Source organism: Manacus candei, unplaced genomic scaffold, assembly GCF_025592945.1.
Source record: "Manacus candei isolate 608988 ecotype Guabito, Panama unplaced genomic scaffold, ASM2559294v1 h1tg000047l, whole genome shotgun sequence".
In the NCBI taxonomy this organism is placed as follows: Eukaryota; Metazoa; Chordata; class Aves; order Passeriformes; family Pipridae; genus Manacus; species Manacus candei.
Window position 1 is genome coordinate 7,380,272 of NW_026138095.1, and position 21,723 is coordinate 7,401,994.

The 21,723-nt window shown below is 47.8% G+C and overlaps 1 protein-coding gene across 13 annotated transcripts; it reads right to left on the reverse strand.

Annotated features, from left to right (window-relative positions):
* Positions 1-346: 346 nt before the first annotated feature.
* Positions 347-20,208, reverse strand: EXOC7 (exocyst complex component 7). Of its 13 annotated transcripts, XM_051797818.1 has the most exons (22): positions 20,061-20,208; positions 19,085-19,150; positions 18,586-18,770; positions 17,821-17,926; positions 17,062-17,284; positions 15,976-16,143; positions 14,947-14,958; positions 10,188-10,280; positions 9,166-9,234; positions 7,743-7,888; positions 7,350-7,502; positions 6,616-6,714; positions 5,946-6,008; positions 5,557-5,623; positions 4,237-4,275; positions 3,122-3,187; positions 2,726-2,846; positions 2,229-2,324; positions 1,874-1,937; positions 1,300-1,341; positions 1,012-1,145; positions 347-601 (listed from the first exon to the last, which is right to left on the reverse strand). In XM_051797818.1, the coding sequence occupies exons 1-22, from the start codon at positions 20,118-20,120 to the stop codon at positions 499-501; spliced, it is 2,175 nt and encodes a 724-aa protein (XP_051653778.1). In that variant the 5' UTR covers positions 20,121-20,208; the 3' UTR covers positions 347-498. The 13 variants fall into 13 exon arrangements, with proteins under 13 accessions (XP_051653778.1, XP_051653779.1, XP_051653784.1 ...); XM_051797819.1 differs by lacking the exon at positions 14,947-14,958; XM_051797824.1 differs by lacking the exon at positions 10,188-10,280.
* Between the last annotated feature and the right edge of the window lie 1,515 nt (positions 20,209-21,723).

A 21,723-nucleotide genomic window follows, 5' to 3' on the forward strand; every position in this document is an offset into this window, starting at 1 on the left:
AGAACTGGCATTGCAGCCCATCACTGAACTAAATAACAGTCAAGAGTAACCATGTGAAAATCCTTTGGGATCCTACAGAACTGAGCTTCCCAAAACCCATCAGGGAAGCACGTGGCACCATTGGAGCTCACAGCTTCCTGCTCCAAACAGAAGGGCTGTATCCATAAGTTTAGGGGGGGTTTTGTGTGTGTGTTTTTCTTTCTTTTTTTTTTTTTAAACACACTCCCCATGTCTGCTGCACATCAAGGCATTAACACAAACCCAGGTGAGAAGATGCCCAAATGTAAGAGCCCACATGGCAGACTTTGCCTTATCCCGTGGATCCGGAGCAAAGACAGCCAGGAAGGAGTGTTTCCACAGGTTTATAAATCTGATAAATACAAGTATAACACCCTGCCCACCACAATGGGGCAGGGGAGAAGGGAAGGGAGTCCCAAGGGTTGCTGAAAGAGCACTGGCTTGTACTTGGCAGCTGGAGAGTTCACGACAGCTGGAAATTTATGCTGATGTGTCAAACAGCTTCTCGATCATCTCCCCCACCTGGTCAACCTGGTATTTGATGTACTTCTCAGGGTTCTTGGTGAAGGGCACGTTGCCATATCTGCAAAGGAAGACAACCCTCAGGTGACAAATGACTGGAATGCAGCAAAGAGACCCACTGGCCCCTCCTCTGTCACAAATCAGCTCCACTCCAACACATACCACCTGAATCAGACAGGGTATCCTGTACAGAGCAAGTGACCTGGTTCCACTGGTCTCACAGGTTTTACATGAGCAGCCCAGGGGGGCTCAGAGCTCTGTATTCACTAGAACACCTGTGCTCACCCTGACCGAAGAATCGAGGTGACGGCACGTGTCTGCAACTGGTAGAGATCAGCTTGGGCATGTTTGAGTGTGCAAGGTAGAAAAGCTGAGGCAGGACAGCAAGAAGTGCCTCAGCTCAGGCTACACTGGGCCTCAAAGACCTCTGTAAATCCACAGAAGAGAGGACAGTGTCACAGGAGGCCTCACCTGTTCAAGAAGGCACCATAGGTCTCTTTCACAATGGTTTTCTGTGCCCGGCGGATTTTGTCCCGTTGCTCCATGTCTGGAATTGCCCAGGCCTTCTGGATCTTACACAGCTCCTCCAGCCCATCATTAAAACCCTGTTCAAAGTAAAACTTGGTGAGCATCTCATCTCTACACCGAATCTGATGCTCTTTCCCTCTGCTGCTGATCACCCACAGTTCTCCTCCTCAGGCAGATCTGTCTGTCCCAGCCAACCAGGGGATGTTTTTATACCATCCAATACCTCCTTACCTTAAAGCGCTCCTTTATCATCTGCCTCTCCTTGTCCTTGAGCTGCAACAAGGAGGGAAAGGATTTTATTTCATCTCCAGGAATAAATATCCAACATCAGTGCTCACCCACAATTCCCCATCCAACCTAAGCAATAGGCAACCTACTTGGTTTGGATTCCCTCTCCTAAAGCAGTGAGGAGAGCTGCAGAGCAGCACACTCTACATTCAGCAAGTGGCTTTCAGCTGAAGTAGTTTTAACAAGAGTAATTTTCATCCAGAACAGACATAAAAATAGACTTCTTTATGCTTTCAGCCCTTTCCAAGGGAAGGTCTCAGGGTTTTGCAAATCCAAAATAGAAGCATGTGAAGATATAAGAATGGAGGCAGAGATTAAAAGACTTGGATGAATCTGGGGCAGGGGAGATCAGAAGGCACTGCTGCTCTCCATCTTGTGCCAGCCACAGCTTTCACTCTGCAGAGTGATACTGGCATGAGATATAAAGAAGGTTTCTGAGAATTTTTTAATATGACAAAGGAGAAGATGTTTCTAGCAATTTCTGTCATCTCAAGCCCATTCTTGCCCATCCTCTCACCTTCACTCCTGGTTGAAAGACAGGCAGGTTTCTCTCCAAAATGTAATCTGTTACCTTCAACCAGCTGCACGTGAAATGAGATGGGAAAGAGGCAAAGAGGAGTTACTCATACCTCACCAGAGCTTCTGTGCCTTCACCCATGACCCAAAGGCCAACTCAGACGACACACACTCCAAAACTTTCCACAGTGACCCCTTCCCAAATTAGATCAATTGCTTGAGGACTAGAATAAGTGGCTTTGGTTTTAGACAAGTTTCTGGTTTAGGCCAATCTCTCCCACTGCTCCAGCAGCACTGGCTGCCAAGGAGCTCCCAAACCAACCAAACCAAGGTAAAAGCAGAGGATGTCACCTCACCTGCGCTGGTATGTCTGGATCTGCTGCTCGATGAGCTCTCGGTAAGATCTCTCGGCTGTTTTTTGTGTCACGGCCACCAACTGGATCAGCTCGGACCTGGAAGAGCAGAAATCCTGAGGAAACACCTGAGCCAGCTGCCCTCCGGGCTGCTCTCAGCATGGCACCATTTCAGCCCCCACCACCAAGTCCTTTTTTGCTCTTCACAATAAAAGAGTCCTTGAAACGTGCAAAAGAAGCGACTCAAAGTCACTTTCCAGTGTCCTCAGTCCTCCAAAGATCAAAGGATTCTCTACAGCATAAGGCATCTCAAATGCTTTCCTCTCCCACTCTCGTGTAATGTGATGTTTACAATACTGCAAAACTTTCGAAAAGGCAATTTCAAGAATAGAAGATAAAGCAGATCTGAGACAGGCTGGCAAGTGAATGCTCTTAATGCAGAGCTCTGCTCCAAAACCAAGCCTCGGTTTTGAGGGAGATTTACCCAGACACACACTTACTTCTCCAGAGATTTCAGAATGTAGTTGTAGTTGTTGTGCAGAAAAATGGCACTCAAAGCTGGGTCTTCATAAACCTTGGATTTACTAAGAAGGTTAAGCTGCAAGTTGCCCAGCACTTTGCCTTTAAGAGGGAAAAACAGAGAAAAAGTTTTGCACTGGAACTTCTCATTACTGACAAAACAAACCAAGCTGTGGGCCCACAGCAAAGTGAACAGCACAGCCCCAACTGCCTGCACAAAGGGTACAGTCATGTGTACTTAACAATCCTTACACAGATCTTTCTTCAGCAAGTCACCAAAACCTCTCTGCAAACTATTGCCTTCATTGCACCTGGCAAACGAGCCAAGTGAAGGAGAGTCCACGGGGCAGGAGAGGGAAGGTGAGCAGGGTACTCACAGATGTAGGTGCTGAGCAGCCTCCTGCTGAACTCTGAGCTGTAGCTACTGGCTGAGGAGCTGGTCTCTGAAAAGAGAGTTTTAGGCCAGTTAACATGCCCTGAGAAGGGGGGGTATGTGTGGCCACCCTGCCTCTATTCAAACAAGCCTCATCCCTGTTGCTATGGAATTAGTGCAGAGCTCCCATCAACAGTGAAATCAGCTCCTGTTTCAGAGCTGACTGTCAACAGCTCATCCACGGTGAGGGTAGGAGAGCTCTGCACCCCTCAGTCCTTGTATCTGCATCAAGTGCAGAGCACCCCACCAGAAATCTCTCCTTTTCTTCTAGTGCTCAGAGGACACTCCTCTGATCAGAAATAAAGTCAAGAAACTCATCCACCCCATCATTCCCCCACCACCTGAAAAGGTCTGTAAGCACTAGAAATCGGCAATCAGAGAACAAAAAAGCTGCAGCTGTTAACAACAAGCACACAATAGTAATTGAAACAAGCAGAAGGGCTCTGGAAAGCTTCAGCCATCCCCATGGTTGCTGACAGGGCCTGCCTGGCTCTGAGGGGGACTGTGCCAGCATGGGAGCCTGCCCTTACAAGCAGTGACTACGGGCTGGCACATGCTCCTCTGTCTGTGCATAAGGGATGGCTTTTTGCCCTCGAGGGCTTGTGGGCATGGGGCCCAGGGGACACGTGGGGCGGCCACCTCCTCCTGCCCCCACCAGAGAGTTTGGCAGTCGGGCCTAACTCGGGTGGTCCGAGTTCACAAGCACCCCATGGGAAAGGCCTCGAGGCTCCTGTTGCTGGGAGCTGGACAATACGGAGCCGAGTGCACATGGGATAAAGCATGATCCCAGCTGGGCCAACGTGCTACCTGTGCCAAAGAGATTCAGTGCCATGAGAGTGTCTTGAGCCTGTTTCAGCTCATGTGGCATCCCTCATTGTCTGCTGCTGACAAAGCCCTCCCTATTCTCTCCGGCCCACTGGCAAGAATTACCTACCCTCCCCTTCTCCCCCTCTTCAATAACGTGTTAATTTATTTACCACTGCTGGAGGATAAAGAATTAACATACATCACCAGAGTCCGAGGCAATACGAACAGGTACGTGTGGGTAAGTCTGCTTACCTCTGGGATCTAAAGGAATATTGTATGTGTCCCCAAGAACTACAAAGATTAGGCAGAGCAGAGAGAAAAGGGGAGGGAGGAGAGAAAAGAAATGCAAAGTGCAAAAAGACATGTTAGAGACCACCATCCCTTTGAGAACAAAGCAGATATTAACACAGAGCAGCCACAGAGAGGTACACAGGAGAGCAGGCAGGAGTCCTTCCAAGGCCTCAAATGGAGTGGAGATCACAGAGGAAAGGCAGAGTCCATCCTCCTTCCCCTGCTAGAGACATTGTTTGCTTTGTTACTGGTTGTATTTAGCAGGATACCTCATTCCAAATCTGTTCAAACCCTCTTTCAAGGCAAAGCTACCTCAAGCCTATGCTACCTTTTCAGTCAGCTCCTAAGGCAGATCCCCACTGCATGACAGTATGTCAAGACTTCCAAACAACAGCGCTGAGGACTACATGGGGAAACAGTTGATTTTTCCAAGAAAAAATTAAGACCACTTCTTTGGCCAAGGAGAGAGAGCCAAGGCCCAGGAGGATCTGAGCACACTGAGCTTGCAGGTAGAGAGGGCACAAGGCAGTGGCTAGAGGAGATGTGGCAAGAAACAGAGACATTGAGTTAATTTAGAACTGACAGAAATTTCCAAGGAGGAATTTGCAAATAACAGTCTGGAGGCAGCTCTAAGCTTCCCTATATCTCTGCTTCAAAGGGGCTCCCTAACCCTCCCCAGCCTGTGCCTCCTCAGGGCCCTGGGCCCCCTGAATCTCCATTCCTCCACCTCTCCAGCCTGCTCTATTCCAAGCTACCTGAAAGCAGGAGCTCTGCCAAGGTCAAGAGCTCACTGGAGAGCTGGGAGCTGCTGCTCTGCACAGAACCAAAATCACACTCCAGCTGATACACAGCAGCATCCTCCTACACAAGGCAGCAGCTCTCGGCTTCTGATCTAGGCATTTATTCCTGGAATGAGTCTCTTCAGCATCCTGGAGAGCAGAGCTAAAGCTTGTCTCTCTGATAGAGCACATGGTACACGAACAGCTCAGGAGACCCAGCTTGCCCATGGCTGGATGCTAAGGAGATTCTTGCTGCTGCTGTTGTATTCTGAGCTGAGGAGCAAGTATGGAAGGCCAGCAAAGAAACTCTGCATCCCTTGGAGTTCTCCAGATAACCAACTATGTGGTCATGGCAGATTGGAGGACAAGACAAACCACAGGGTGAAGGACAGGAGGAGAACAAGCTCACAGTGCACGCTGAAGTTTGATTATTTTAAAGAAGATGTCCAGGCAATTTGAGGAAGGAACTGCATGCCCAGCCAAGACCCATGCTTGTATGTACCTTGTGATGCCAGCATGGCACCTGCTGTTTCCTGGAAATCCAACAATTGCTGTAGGAAAAGGATGGCCTGGAAGCAAGGAAGGGAAGTTAGGAGCAGCCAACATTGCATCTCCTATGCTCTGCTATGAAGAATCATGAAGGACCACTTGCTCCTCCACACTTAAAACCTCTAAGAGACAAATCACTACACTTCTTTGAGCTGGTGGGTTTTCTAACACAGTCACCCATGGCTGAGCCAGGGTCACCAGCTCATCTTGCCATGGAAGCCAGGTAATTATTTAACTGTTAATACCATGACAGCTTAACTTGAGAAGTTTCCCTACTGCTCTTTTTAAACACTCTTCAGAAGCCGTTTTTCACAAAGGATGGTTCAAACCATCATTACTTACATTGCTGGTGAGTTCGTGAACTGTCCCATCTTTTGGCATGTTATATTCCTTGTCCGGATCATTCTAGGAAAGGAAGAGAGACATATGATGAGCATGTAAAAAAAGTGAAGACACCTACAATAAAACTGCTGCTACAAGTGAGCTGAAGGCTTGTTTATCCAGCCTCTCTCAACACCCTCAGACCTGGCTCTTGCAGTGCCATCTCCTGGTGCTCAGAAACCACAGCTCACACACACCAGCAGCTCAGAACCACAGGGGTTTGTTCAGCATGTGACCATCACACCTTCAGCTCACCTGCCTGGCAGTGCATTCCTCAAGCCCACCTTACATAGGGACAGCTTAACGTGAGTCCTCCAAAACTTTTCAAGGCAGCAGTTTTCCCTTCTTTTTAAATAGGATTAAATTCTGAGATTGATACTGATACCTGCAGAGGCCTGGAAGCTTATGTCAAACTATTTGTAGTATGCCTGTTAAGAGTCTTAGGCAGAGGCCTCCTATAGTTGAAACCAGCACCAACCATTTGGTATTTGAACATCCACAGTGATTCAACAGGTTCCTGCTTTAGTCAGAATCTGCACAGTCTCATGGAAAGATGAAAGCTAAACTAGTGGTTCTGCTCAGAAAACCCCTCTTCCAAGCCTGCCAGAGACAACACTGAGGAGAATCCTACCTTAATGTTGTCTGCAAACTCTTCCAGTGCCTTTGCACCAGTGGTCTCCATGGAAGTGATCAGCCCTGGCAGCTTGTTCTTAGTGCCTGCTGCAGTTCCCTGGAATGGTTCCACAGATCAGTGAAGGAAAACAAACAGTATCTGAACTTCCATCCAGCACCTACCCTCTCTCGCCTCCCATCCCAGCATCTCATTCTCATTTTTCCACGTGCCAGAAGAATATTTACAGCACCATCAACAACACATGAAATCCTGCCAGGCAGAAAGGGAAGATGTTGTGACCCTAACAGTAATTAGGACTCGCTACCTCTCATGTTTTGTCTTACACATTATCTGACACAGGAGATTGGTGCATCACAGCTGGAAGCAGATGGAAAGGAGCCTTGCTAAACCTGGGTGCCATGACTGACACCTAGGGAACCTTGCAGCGTGGTCCAAGCAGGCTTTCCTCAGAGCAGCTCAATAGTATCAGAGTTGAAACACCTCAGAGGCCACGAAAACAGGAGAATGATGTAGGTGGTCCATCATGGGGTCAGAACTTGAACTGCTGCTGAGAGATGCTGAGTTGCTGGTTCACCACCACAGAAAGAAGCAAGGTGCATTTGTGTCACTTCCAGTCCATGCTGGAGGACAGAAGCAGCATGGCTTCGCTAAAAGCCACTGGGATAATCCATTTTGAAAAGTTCTTCAGACAACCCAAGCCACAGGAGCCTTTCCAATCTCACCACACTTACCTGCAAAACCTGGTCAAATTCTGGCTTCATCTGTTTAAGATGCTTCAGGATGGGGAAGATTGTGAGCACAGCTGAGTAGTCGTGTCGGATGATGGCTTTCCGGGCAGCTGAGACAATGTTATCCCCCTCCATGATCAAGTTATCTAATGACTCCTGCAACAAAGCCACAGATCAGGAGGAAGCAGCACGACTTTTGCCCAGGCAGCACAAGGAGCTCGATGCAGGACACATGTTACAGGTGCCCATTTGGCTGATGGGTCATTTGTGGTACCAGTGAGGAACTCTGAGCACGTGTTCTCCAGGGCCTGTGCTTGACCCCATGCCCTGAACAGGTCCTGGAGAACAACCCCAGCATCCTTTACAAGAGAAGCAAAACAGAGAGGCTCAACTGACCTGGATGAGAGAATCAAAGGTCTTCTTCTGGTGGTGCTCTGGGACAATTTCTGTCAGGAGCTGGTACTCGCTCTGGGCCAGTTTGACAAAGGCACTGACACAGTGGATGTAGGCGTCGATCTCGATGTCGAACACGTCGTCCCTCCCTGCAAGGGCGAGAGGGATTTCAGAGAGGACAAAATCCACACTGAGCTTCCAGCAGCTCTGCTCACTCCAAGGCTTTGGTTTACACAAGGCTCTCCTGGAAAAGTAGGCTCTGGCTTTGCACCCATCGGTGTGTGAGAACAAGAGCCGTCTTCTCACCACACCTGCCCTGGGTTTGTGCATGGGAAGCTCTGCATATCCTGCAGGAAGCAGGAAAAGTCATCTGCAGTTCAGGAAACACACATCAGGACACCAGCTCTTTCCAGCCTCATGACAGAAGGGAAGTTTGGAGCTCTTCTGGGATACAGACTAAATTTAATCAAGGGCTTGAACACAGAGTACTAAACTCAGGAAGGTCTGAGGTGAATTATTCAACATCTCTGCTTGTATTTTTAGAATTCCTTATCTCCATCCATCATGCAGATGAAGAACTGCCATTTTGCATCAATGTTTCTGGGAAATAAGGGCTGTCCTGGAAGGCAGCCTCTTCCCACAGGCAGAAAAGGAAGATAAAAACCAGGCAGATGAACATTTACATCCTATGAAGCAGGAATATCAGCACAGATAGGTGAGTTATCTGCCACACAATGCTGCATACAAATGAGTCCTAGACTACAAGTGTCTTGGACAAAGATCCATCGAAGATCCTACATGGATCTTTGTGCCAGTGTGATACAAAGGCTGGCACCAACTCATCCCAACCACTGCTGGATGTGTCTGCAGGACAGACACAGACAGACACTATCCTGCAAGACAGTAAGATGACACAGAGGCCTTCTCTAAGCTATGGGCTGCTGCTTCTCTCCTCACAGCAACTTTTGATGGAGAAAGAACCAATTCTTCCCTACACTGACAGGTCCCTCAGGCTGATATTTTAAAAGTTCTGGTCAGCAGAGGAAGCACAAATGTGGTGTGCTTTTACAGATTGCCTACAGTGCTATGGCCCACTATACTGTAATGCTGCACGTGATCCCTTTCCTGTTCACTTTGCTTCACCACCAAACAGGCCAGTAGCCATCAAAGTGCCCCTCAGCATGGCCTCAGTCAGTCTCTGGTTGGACAAAGTTGGGGCTCCCTGTCTGAGGGCTTGGGGGGGGTGTGTGATTAGTGGGAGTGAACTCTACTGAGAAGAGCCAGAGCTTCTTAGCCAGAGGAGGCCCATGCTTCAGGACTGCCCACGGAGGCGAACAGCCACTGGCTACAGAATACCAGTGCAGCATGCTGGGAAGAAGGGATGGATGTTAGCCAGCTCATTACGGAGTGACAACACGGTACTTACCCGCAGCCGGCCCGTGCTTGTCGCTCAGGGTATCGCAAAGGTGTTTAACTCGTAAATCATGCTCATGACCTAGTGAGATGTCAGCCGGCACAAACAGAAGGCGCAATTTATCCAGGGTGGTTACAGCATGGATGCTCACACTGGGCTGGATGCTGCTTCAAGGCTGGCTTTTTGGATCTGATGGACACCATTTTCCCTACACAGTCCCAGGAATGCTTCCTGACCAAATCCCTTTGTTGGGCTATATAGCAGCAGCAACCCTTTGAAACCTGATGAGAAGTGCGAGTTAAGTCGTTTGTTGGGCCACAGAGTCCCTTGAACCTCCTGCCTAAGTTCTGAAGGGCAGGCACCAAGTCCAATTTGTACCCACAACCATTACAAATACAAACTCAAAACCCGGTTCAGCATGAGAATTTTCCCCCAAATAAGTGATGTTAGTCACCATCTGGGATTTAGGAGACTACAGCATAGGTGCTGAAGAGAACTGCTTTGGATGCTTACATAGCAGGAGGCAGGAATTTCTTATGGATGCTTTGAAGCAAATGACCTCTTCTCCCTTATCTGGCACAACTTCTATGAGCAGAGGAGGTCAGAACATGGAAGATGGCCATTTAGGGAGGTGTACAGGAACAATACACTGGCTGTGGTCCAACACTTCAGCATCAGGTTTGGAAAGATCACTAGGAAACTGAATGTCTCGAAGTCCAGGCAAAAAGAAAAGAGAACAGGAACACCACAAGCAGATGTCAGCAGAGCAGAGCTTCCATTACCCAGGTGGCTGTGGTGGGTCAATGTTAAGGTAACACTCCTCTCCACTTCTACTCATGTTTACAGACACCTTGAAATTCGGACACTAAATTCAGAAAAACAATTTGGCCCTCCAGCATCTCCTTGTTTCCCCAAGGATAGCTGTACCTAACCAATGCTGTCCACTGAGCGTTGGACTAATGGAAGCCCCACCTGGAAAAGCAAGACTGATACACAGAGAAAGTCAAGGGTGATGTAGCCAGAGCTGTGATTACCTTCCATAGGAATGAGGTTAGAGGCCCCCTTTTTCCCATCTAGACCATGCTGAGAGTACTGTTTCAGAAGGTTCTGAGCCTTACGGATTGTGCCTGTCACCAGAACCAGAGAGAAGAGACAAGAAGACCTAGAAAATGAGTGAAAGAAAACAAACCCAGAACACCAGCCCTCCACCAGCATCACCTGGGCCCAGCAAGAGGACGCTGGGCACCAATGAGCATGCTCAGTACAGGAATGTGAACCCCAAAATCATGCCCAAGTGTGCAGATACAATGGCATTTCCAGACTGTTTCCCTGCTTTCAGGCTGGAGGGATAAATTCCAGCCAGGTTACAGAACCAGGGAGTGCTCAAATCAGTTTGGAGAGGCAGGTGAGAAACACTGTCACAGAAGGGAAGCAGTGAAGCTCCCTTCCCTCTAATGGGTTTACTTAAGTTGGTACTCTGCATCCAAGCATACAAGGTCTGTTGCTTTTCCTCAGCTGTGGAAGCAGGGCTTTGCATATGGACAATTCCTGTCTGGCAACACACTGCCTGCTCCTTGGAGCCACAACCGCAGCCACTTGGTAAGAGGTGCCTTTCCAAGGGGCATTTTCTGAGCATAATCAATAAAGACCCATCAGGAGCCCCACAGCCAAGTCAAGGAATGGCACAGGAAGCAATAAAAGGGTGACAACCTCTGGGCTCTAGGGAGCAATTGCAGCAGCAATTCCCATCCCAGGAATCCCAGAATAATGGATGCTGCCCACCCATGTCTAACTCGCATTAAGCCACCCTAATCCCCAAGACACTTCTCTTCCAAAGAACCGCAAATCAATTAAAACCATGGGAAAAAAATAACACTGGGTTAAAAGATTTATACTTAACACACACAAAAACCAGACAGAACTGAACAAAAGGCAATGCTGGATATACAGCTAGAAAGCACAAAACAAAGCATTAATGTGACAACTGAAGACTAGGCAGTGTTTCCACATTAAAAGGTTAGTCGTCATGCAACAAGCTACAATTACCACAAGCACACGGACACCCTCTCACAGCAGAGCTTTGCTGTTGCCTGCACAACAGGGAACTGGAAGTTTTGGGAAGGCAGAAGGAGCTTCCATAGGAGACCCAAATGAAACAGAACCAGGCTGAGCAAATGAAGAAGCCAAAAAATAAAAATGCGGCTGCCAAAATTAAGAATCGTTCTTCCTCTACAAAGTAATAAATACTTCAAACATGCAGAAAATCCCTACTCCCATCAGCCACTGGAAATGAGTGTTGGCTGCCCAAATCCTGAGGGGAAGCACAAGTACACACAGCTGCAGAACAGCATTCTGGGATGCTGGACAGCTTCATCCCATAAAGGGATATATGGTAGGGGAGAGGAAACTTCAGGTTCCCCTGACAGTGCACCTCTAGTGGGGGAGAACAAGAGAGAGCAGCTCCCAATAAATTACTGCCTTAAACTGGTGCACTTACTAAATAACAGAGCATGGTTCCTAAGGCATAAATTTTCACAGGCAACATTTTTCTTCTACCAGTTCAGAGTGTTCTCAACTACTTAGTAAAGAAAAAAAAAAGTCATATCCATAAAACACATTCTTCTAGCAGGAAACTTCTCCCCTCCAGACCCACACCTGGGAGGTGGGCAGACTTACACCCTTGCTGGCTGATGCATTTGCTCCTAAGCTTCTACCATATGATAAAATGAGCAGGCTATGCCTCTTCTTCCAAGCTTCCCAGTGCTCTTCACACCCCACATTTCCACTTCATTCTTAGCTACTTTCAGAAACCTTAAAAACTTGGGCTCAGCAAGTTCCTCTGAGCAAGGAGGGCTGTGGCAAGCTCTGGAGAGATGCACTAAGCTCTTCCTTACTGCCCACGGCCCAACTGATGCAGAGCAGCTCAACCTGGGTAGTGTTCTTCTACCAGTTCTTTGATCTTTCCCACTTTCAAGCATCCAGGGGGAGAGGAAAAATAAAAAAGAATAAAAAGAGAGGGTAAATTGGTGTGAAAACCAAGCAGACAGTACAACTGCTGCTGCTGTCAGCAGGGTCTCACTGCACAGGTATGCAGGGGATGTCTCCACAGCCCACCCTTGATGGTTTCTTTTCCTTTTTTTTTTTTTCTCTCTTTTTCTCAATTTTAGGGGATGAAATTATGCTGCATTTTGTTTGCAAAAACACAATTACCTGTGTTTACTGACACACACTGAGTGTTGGGTGTCCATGGGCATCACTTCAGTGCTGCTGGATCCCTCTGACTTAGCATTGTAATTAGGCTTTAATGGATTCTAGTGGAAGCCAAATGCCTTTGTTCCAAGATTGTTTTCCCCTATTAGGCAGCTCCCTAACCAAAGGGGACTCTGTTGCAGCTACTAATGAAAACATCACATTCAATCTAGGCAGTGATCAGTATGGGAAGCAGGAATGGGCTCTTTATTCTGTCACTCAGCCTGCCCTCAGGTAGCACCTCACTACTAAGCCAAATAGGTAACTAGGTAAACTGGAGCATTCAGGCAACTGGAAAAGGGCTCCCCTACAGCTTGTAAAGAGCCATAAAAGTAAAAAAAAAATAATAATAAAAAAAAAAACAACAAAACTTTTGCTTCTGTGGCCTAGTTGTTAAAGAAAGTGGCTTTTGGGCACACACGAAGCACAGTTTTCCTACTTGTTGTCCTGTTTCTCCCTTCCATCAGGCAGTGTTCCATCCAAGCAGCAGGGAACATCCTCTTTACTTAAGCACCAGCTGCAGGAATCTGTATGAAACCAGACAAAGCTCTCTCTGGCTTTTGCTTGTAGGCAATGAGGTCAAGTGGCCCCATCCTTCTCAAAAATGCAGAGCTGCTGAGCTACCTGCTGCTCTCAAGCCAACAAGAGAGCACAGGGTCTACAGGCATCACAAGGAATCTGTATTTTATGTGCATACGTTGCAGCAGGATGATTTGGGAATCTGAACACACCTGCCCTCTGAGACAGACTGCTTGACATTTCAAACAGCAAACTAAAACCAGAAAAAAGCCCACAAATTGCTTCATCTGTTCAACTTGACTTGACAAGTTGCATTTAAAGGGAGAAAACTCTGTTTTAGAAGCATCTCCAGCAGTCAGATTTTAAACTGCACGTTGTACCAACAGGAGACAGCACAGGGAACACCAACAGATAAAACAGGAACAGAGAGATGAAGACCCTCTGAAACCACACATGGATATGGAGCATGTTCTCTAGAATCCAACACAGCACCTAGGAGGGTCTCTGCCCTGTTACCTAATACCTCACCTTCCCTTCAGCTTTAGCCTCTCTTGTGCTTTGTTTTGTGGGTCAAAAAAGCTATAGCACATCAGATTTAGTTTGTTATTTACCCCTTGCAATAGGTTAAAGTGTGCATTGGGGTGTGCACTGGGATATTCTTATTTAAGGACAAAGGAAATCAACTCACTTGTTGGAACTGTGAGAAAATCCCCTTGTCTGAAACCCAAATTGGCAGAACTTGACTTTACTTACTGAAATAAAGTAATAGAACAGAAAAAAGAACTGTCTTTGTCCATAACTGAACAAAGGCTAAACCCAGGGGACTCAAACAACACCAGGTAATATTGCTCTGAAGAGAGCCAGTGCCAGTGTGAAGGGGGTCTGAGACCTCTACCTCAAGAGCTGTCCTTGAAAGCTGATGGAGCTGCAGAAAAAAAGGTGAATCTCTGGTCAAAGACGACTTTTTTCTCCATTTTTAACTTCACTTAAGTACAATTCAGTAGCCATAAGAGATGGCTGGTGTATGAGGTGTAACCACCACTGTCCTTCAAGAGCTGCAGTCTGGTTCTCTGTCCTTGTTCATGGAAGACTGGAGACAAATTAGGCACTATTTTTTTTTGAGATTAACAATAACCCAATGGATCATTTGAAGTGCTCTTTCCTTCACACACCATCACCTCTGTAAGTGCATTCAGGCCACGCTCTGTGCCTTCTACCTGGCCCATCTCAGAAAATCCAATTAAACTGGGAAAAAGACATGAAAATCTTCTGGCAAATTTACAGTGAGACATTCACCATGACAAGTAACTCTGGATGCCCAAATGCATCCACGTTGAAGAAGTCCTTCTTGTAGGGAACAAACACTTGTGGCCCTCCAACATGTGGGCTCCTTTCTGTACTCTCTATGTGATCACTCAAGATCTGAGACTCATTAAAAAGATTCTAGTGACTCTTTTTTTTAATCTGTCCATGAAAAAAACCCAACTATTCCATTCCTGACTCTTTACCTAGAACACAGGGGAGATGTTACCATTTGTCAGGCTGCTCAGAAATGTTTGCTGACCATACTGAATGCACTGCAATCAAAACACAGCAATCTTTTCAGAATCAGGGGATAAATGAGAATTGTGGACCAAATCTGAAGCATCTGCAACCTGAGATCCCCATGGCTCAACTACAGATCCCTACTGGCACCTTTGAAGTGGCTCAGTGTCTCTGAACCCCTTATCAGGGGATTCTCTGCTGATAGGGGAAAATTCCCTGAAATTCACAGCTGGGCTGCAGTTCACAGATCAGCTTTCAGGAACAGCTCCAGGGCACAGCAGCAATGGCACAGATTGATTTTTAAAAGACCAGAGGGGTGATGTCTGGATGCCACAGCCTTCCCTAGGCAGCCCTCCCTCCTCGAATATCACAGGCACACCCTCTGCTTTAGCAGGAAGAGGCCCAGCAAAGCCTCTCCACACACAGAGCTGAAGAGAGTGAGCACCAGGGCCAGCACACACACACATAGACACACATTACCTGGGATGAGGACTGCATTCACAGCAGGATTATAAAAATAAACACAACACAATTAAAATGGGTATTTCTTCTTCCTCCCTTTCCCCATCCCATCCATTCCCACTCCCTACCCACATTTCTTACTGTTTTCCTGAACCCACTAAGAGTATTTGGACAACACAGGAAAAAACAGTAGGGAAGGAGAGTATTGGCCAGGTAAACTCACAGAAATGTGGACTTTTCTGACTTGATTACTCTTACAGATGAGACAAGAGGGTGCTGGGACACATAGGGACAATATCCCTGTGCTGCTGTGGGAGATATGTGCTGGCTTTTGCTGGCTCTCCTGGCCATGCTCCCACTAGATGGCACATTCCAGAGATGGGAATTCCAGCTCTGCACTTCTCTACACCAGAGTGACCAACCTCACCAGCTGCAGAAAATGCAGCAAAACTTCATTATGAGGAGAGGAGGAATAACCCATCAGCCACATCCATAGCTCTTCCAAAGACAGGCCGAGGCAAGAGCTTTAAGAGCTTTTCCAAATTCAGACAATGCTGGGTCTTATTTTTGCAGGCACCTACCAAGGCCCCATCTCAACTCCTGACTCCTTACTTACCTAGCACAATAATAATTTAATAATAGCTAATGATTAAAGTGATGTATTTTATCAGATATGAGCTTTCTGTGTGTGCTGTGACACAGACTACATTCCACATTCCAGTGTTCTCAGATCAAATCCTTTTACAGCCCTCTAGGGTCTCTTTTTACTCATCTCCTTTCTCAAGTCCTTTCCTCTCCCTCTACACTGGGCCCCTCTCCTCCCTTTACAGCACCCAGAGAACAAACCTGATGGTTTGACTGACAGACAGAAAGTGCCTGTAATTCCAGTGCTGAATCCAGGGCAGAGAAGAGGTGTTTATCTCCAAAATCTCAGCCCTGCTCCTGTCCCAAGAGCACATTTTTAGACACAGAGGCTTCCTCAGCAGTGAGAGGGCCTGCAGGTGTGTGTTCAGTGCCCAGTGCAGTGATCCCTCTTCAGGGACTCACCTGGTCTCTTGATTGGCTTTTTGGTGGGGGTGTCCTTCCTTTTGTTCTGGATGGCAGGGGAATAGGGCACCCCAGAGGAAGAGCTGTTCTTACGGAAATGGTCCTTCAGCCCCTTGATGGAGCGGTCGAGCTGGACAGAGCGGATTTGGAAGTAAACAGTCATGAAATCTAAGGAGACAAGGTAGAAACAAGATTATAATTTAACGAGGTGCTCGTCAGCTGAAAGCAGAATACAAAGTGACCAACAAAATATACTCTGTGTGCTGGAGTTGCCTTTGATCGTGGAAAAATTCTTAAGAAGCTTTTACGGATGTTTGTCGTACTTGGTAGGCACAGTAATCCCCACTCAGGAGTAAATCATTGAGGTGGGGGGGTTTTCTAGGAGCTACATGTTGCAGGAAACCTGTACTTTCACATACAAGTCCACAGTGATTCACTCACAAAGGAAAAGTCAATAAAGGAGTATAAGGCTCTAGTCAGATCTTGCTGCAGAACAGGAAAGGAGAGACAGATACAGACTGAAGGAAGTCCATGCTGTTCTCCCCCTGCCCTTGGTCACATCTCATACGAAAAGTTATGCCCATAAATATTTCCCAAATAGGAATAAATGACCAGTATCTTGTACATTTATAAAACTTGAGCACTGGATAGCTGCAGCTCCAGCAGAAGGCATTACAAATGCAAGTGCAATGGATTTCTGCTTCATGACAGAATATACATTGAGATAATTTGTGCTTTATTTGCATAGCTCATTCTGAAAAACTCAACTGACAAACCATTGCTTCAGTCTCACTACAAATGCTAAAAACAGCAAGATCTTGAGGTGATGGAAAGACTGAACTACTCACCTAAAAGGTGCCACTAAGGCAGTCACTAGTCCTGCCAGTGCTGCCAGGTGCCCACAGCAGTGACTCACGGACTGGTGGCCACAGCAGAGGCTTCATGGCTGAAGGGGTGTGATGTACAAGCCCAGCTGTGCAGGGCTACACACACAACCCTCAACATCCCCCTCTTGGTCTCAACCACACGTGGGAAGTAGTGGTAAGAGACAGAGCTGCAAGGGAGCACCTGTACAGCACCACCAACCTTGGTTCCTGCCGTTCTCCACCAGCCAGCCAGAAATGCGGATGATGTCGTGCAGGACACTCTCCGGGAGGTGCTCCAGGGACATCTCCTCCTGTGTCTCCATTTCATCATCCCCGCTGATCAGGTCCAGGATGAGGATGGGTGGCACTGGCTTGGTGTGCCGTGTCATCAAGCTGCGGAACTCGGACTCCAGGGATTCCTTGCCCCTCTCAAAGAGGGATTTCTGGCACAAAACAGCAGGACAGAAGCTCTAATCAATCATTCACTTCTGTAATCAATCACTTGAATATTTCTGCGTAAGAACATACTTTCTGCAGCATTTCTAACCACTGCCAAGTGCTTCATGCTTCAAACTCCAACCACGCCTGTATCTGAGAGACACTTGAAGGGAATTAAATTAAAAAAACACTTGGGAGTCACTCAGCCTTCGAGTGGGATTTAAACAGATCACCCATTCTGCTCAAGCAGCTGAAGGACTGACAAGAGCTACTCAGGAGGAGGTTCAATCAACTCCTCCACAGGTGTTAAGATCTGCTTCCAGAATTCCTCCTGGCACAGTGCACAGAGAGTAAAACACCAGGAGCAGAAATGCTGCCGAGGACAGGCTTAAACAGGAGCCAAAGTGATGGTTCCTTCAGCTGTGCCCAGACACCACCTTCACCAGGCAGCAAACCCACAGCCCCTCACAGCAAGAGGACGAGCAGCAGGGCTGTGTCTGTCCCTCTCCCACCCATGCCAGGTTCCAGACCCACGACCTACCACACGGTTCAGCTCCGGGCTGTCCGGATTGTTGTCCTGGAAGTATTCCACTGCCTTCTGGATTTTGTCCATGCAATTCAAGTATTCCTCCAACCTCCCAGTGGGGCTAAAAATAAAACCAAAAGTAAAAAGCAGCGCCCCACAAAGCAAACAAAGAGGATAACAAGTAAGTACCAGACCAAACTTAGGATAAAAATAACAAGGAAAGTTTCAATTCCCTTTTCTTCATCTAGGAGGAGATCATGGAATTCCCTTTTGCCTCCACTCAATGCCTCAGCAGAGTACCCAATCCATGCAGCAAGTGCAGAAGGACTGCTGAAGGACAACACATAACTCTCAGCCTTGCCCTCCTCTCTCAGATAGGCCTTGATGGGAAGGCAAAGGAAACTGCACATCCCACCCCAGAGAAGAGCCACAGAGCAGGCTCCAGAACAGCTCTGGTTCATCCTGGATGCAATGACAACCTGGTGGGCGGGAAGAACCTTTGGGAAAAGGGCAGAGGAAAACAGGCAAGCCACCAGTGCTCATGAGATTCATATGGCAGCATGTCTGCACATCCTGGAAGGGACACCAGTGCACAGTCTAAGCTGTCTTTATCCTGTGGGGATGGAGGAAGGTCAAGTCAGTGTGGACTGAGGGTGGGGAAGGAGTGTGGGAAGGGTACCAAGCACATGAGGATGAGTGTGTGAAGTCAGCTCCCCTACCTCTATCCCAAAAATCCAATAGGATGAAACTCCCCAGCAAGATCCAGCTAGCTCAACTCACCCTTCCTTTATGATCTTCTCCGTGTCTTTGGCCACATGGTAGTAACTGATGACGTGATCCAAGCAGGACAGGGTCTTCTCCACATTCTCCTGCAGGCGCTGCAGGTTCTCTGTCTGTTTGTGGACTGGGATAATTGAGTTCTCCAGCTTCATCAAACGACTTTCAAAGGAGGACAGGATAGAAACCTGCACACCAAGAGAGAAACCAATGGCTGAGGACATCCTTCCTACAGATCCATGCAGTGGGGTACAAGTTAGAGAAGGTCAGGGACCTTCAGGGCCAGCTTCACTTTTTGGGCTCTGCTACCAGTTTTCCATGGCTCCTTAGCAGCTGTTTCCACCCCTCTACGTCCTGATTTCTATAAACAGTCACAAAACAGATCACCTGACACACAGAGGTAGGCCACATCCCTCAGATGGGCACAATGACAACCTTGAAAACTAACAAACCTAAGAAATTAAGAAAAGTAAATCCAGCCCCAACATTAGGACCTCCTTACCATGTTCTTGGTGAGCTGGTCACTCTTCTCAAGGCTCTCTTTGATAAAGGACAGAGTTTCTTCTTCCTGTCAATAGGATGAAAAAAACAACCTACAATCCTGAACACTAAGCTTTTAAGTCACTCAACATTACACGTAGGTTTTTACAAGTCCTGGTAAACACTGCAGCAAACCATGTTTGGTCTGATGCCAAGGACACATTTTAACAAGCCACCTCTTAGCAGAAATCAGAGCAAGTGACCCCAGGTGGGGACACATCATGTAACGAGTGAGGTTTTTATGGATTATTTGTTTCCCTTCAATATCACAAGCACAATATAAAATTAACACCTTCCAGACCACACACTTCCCTGCCACAGCACAACACAGGTGTTGCACTGGCACCTTCCAAAAACCCTACACGGGGCAGAGAACTCAAGTGGCCAAAGCAAAGCAGCAACCAAGGGCTGGTTTTAAGTCATTAAAGCCCAAATATATGGAGAGAATAGCAGCCTGCAAGGGCTGTTTTTATGCCACCTAAACCCAGATATAGAGGTGGAACAGAAGCCAGCAAGGCCTGGTTTTAAGTCACCAAAGCCCAGAGATAGAGGGAGAACAGCAGCCAGTAAGGGTTGATTTTAAGTCACCTAAGCCCAGATATAGGGGTGGAAAAGCAGTCTGCAAGGGCGGGTTTTAAGTCACCAAGGGCTACATCTGAACAGATGTAACCTGGCTACACCCAGGTTACATCTGAAGAGAGAGACTGCAGATGCCCCTGGGACAGAAGAGAGGGCCAGAGATACCCCCTGCACCTGAAAACCAGGCCTCGAAGAATCGGAGCAGGGTGACGAGGCCCTTGGGGGTCCCGGGTCGCCCCCAGGCCCGATGGGGACCTCCAGGCCCAGCCCCGTCTCCCCGGCAACGCCATGGGGATGCGGGCCCGGGCTCTGACCGCAGCCCCGGCAGAGCCCCCAGCGGGTCCCGAGGTCAGCCCCACCTGCTTGAGCTTGTCCTCGATCTCCCTCCGGCGGGCCGACACCTCCTCGCTCGGAATCATCGCGCCGGGGCCGCTCGGCCGCTCGGTGCCACCGCGCCCGGCCCGTCACCGCCCCGCCGCCATGATGGGCGCGGCGAGGCACGCCGCGCATGCGCGGGCAGCACCACCGCCATCTTGAGAGTGGCGCCTCTTGAGGAGGTGCCGGGCGGGAGCAGAAGTGGGTAATGCGCATGCGCACTGCTCTGCGAGCGGCCATGTTGGGAGTGGCGAGAGGGCTGCGCCGCCATCTTGGGAGTGGCGAGGTGGGTTAAACAATCACAGACTTAGTTGGGTTGGAAATTGATCTGAGAACATCGAGTGAAAGCTGTGACCCGACGCCGCCTCCTCATACAGCCCATGGCGCTTCGGGCTGTGTCCGGTCTGTCCTTAAACACCTCCAGGGACAGTGACCCCACCACTGCCCCATTCCAACGTCTAATCAGCCTTGATGTGAAGAAATTCTTCCTCGTGTCCAACCCAAACCTCCCCTGGTGCAGTTTAAGACTATGTCCTCTCGTCCTGAGCGTGGCACTGTTGCGTAAAATTTTCTTAAGAAAGGATGTTCTTTGATGTTTGATCTTTGTGTACTTTCAAGCCTAATCACCAAGAAGGGAGATTTAATCAGGGAAACAAGAGAGTAGCTCACAAGCTCTAAGTGATGGACAGGTGTTAGAAAAACAGATTATTTGTTGGTAGAATTGCCTTGTTAGGGTTTAGGGCTTGACATGCTTCAATAATCTCAGACCTACAGGGAGGTTAACAAAATTTGGGAATAAGGATGTACTGGTGATAGTGAACACAAAAAATGCAGAATTTAAGGGCCTCAAAGACATTTGGCAGAATCCCCAAGATAAGGAAGAATCTAATAAAGCCAACTCAGCAGCTGAATCAGCTCCAACTCAAAAGTTAATTCTGGCAGGGGAAGATCTTGACCACCAACCCATGGCCACCAACTCAAAACAAGAGAAAGATTGAGCTTGTGGGCTAATTAGCATGAGAAGTGAGAGAATCATTAATCAATAGAAGATAGGATGCTAATTAATGAGAGAACTATGTAACTTGTAGCTAATGAACACTAATTCCTTTGTTTGCTCATACATATAAATAGCAAAATAAATAGTAAATTGATAGTTGGTGTGTTTAATTTGTGGAATTCCACCGAGCACCCAGACTTGTGCAACTCTGAAATAAATAAACAATGTCTCAGTATGCAATTACTGGCTTGCTGCACACCAGGTAACGAGTCTGATTTTTGTGCACAACAGATGTGGAAGGAGATTGCAGGGGTTTGGGCCCAGGGAAATGATATTATAGAAATCTGAATATGAATTATGGAATCATAGGCATTTTGCAGGAGTGCAGGTTCACCCAGCCGTGTCCTGCATTCAGTTTCTAGGGAGATATGTTATCCCACAGGGAACTGCCACCTGCTCCCTCCTGCAGCACAGGTGGGCAATATGGACAGGTGTATCACACACTGCAGGCTCTGCATCCTCCTAAACGACATCCAGCCTGGAGCAGGGAGCTGGTTCTCCCAATACCTGCAGTCCCAGCCTCCCACCTTCTTGTGCTGCTCCAAGGAAAGGCTCCTGCCGTGCAGAGGGACCGGCGTGTTCCCATCTGT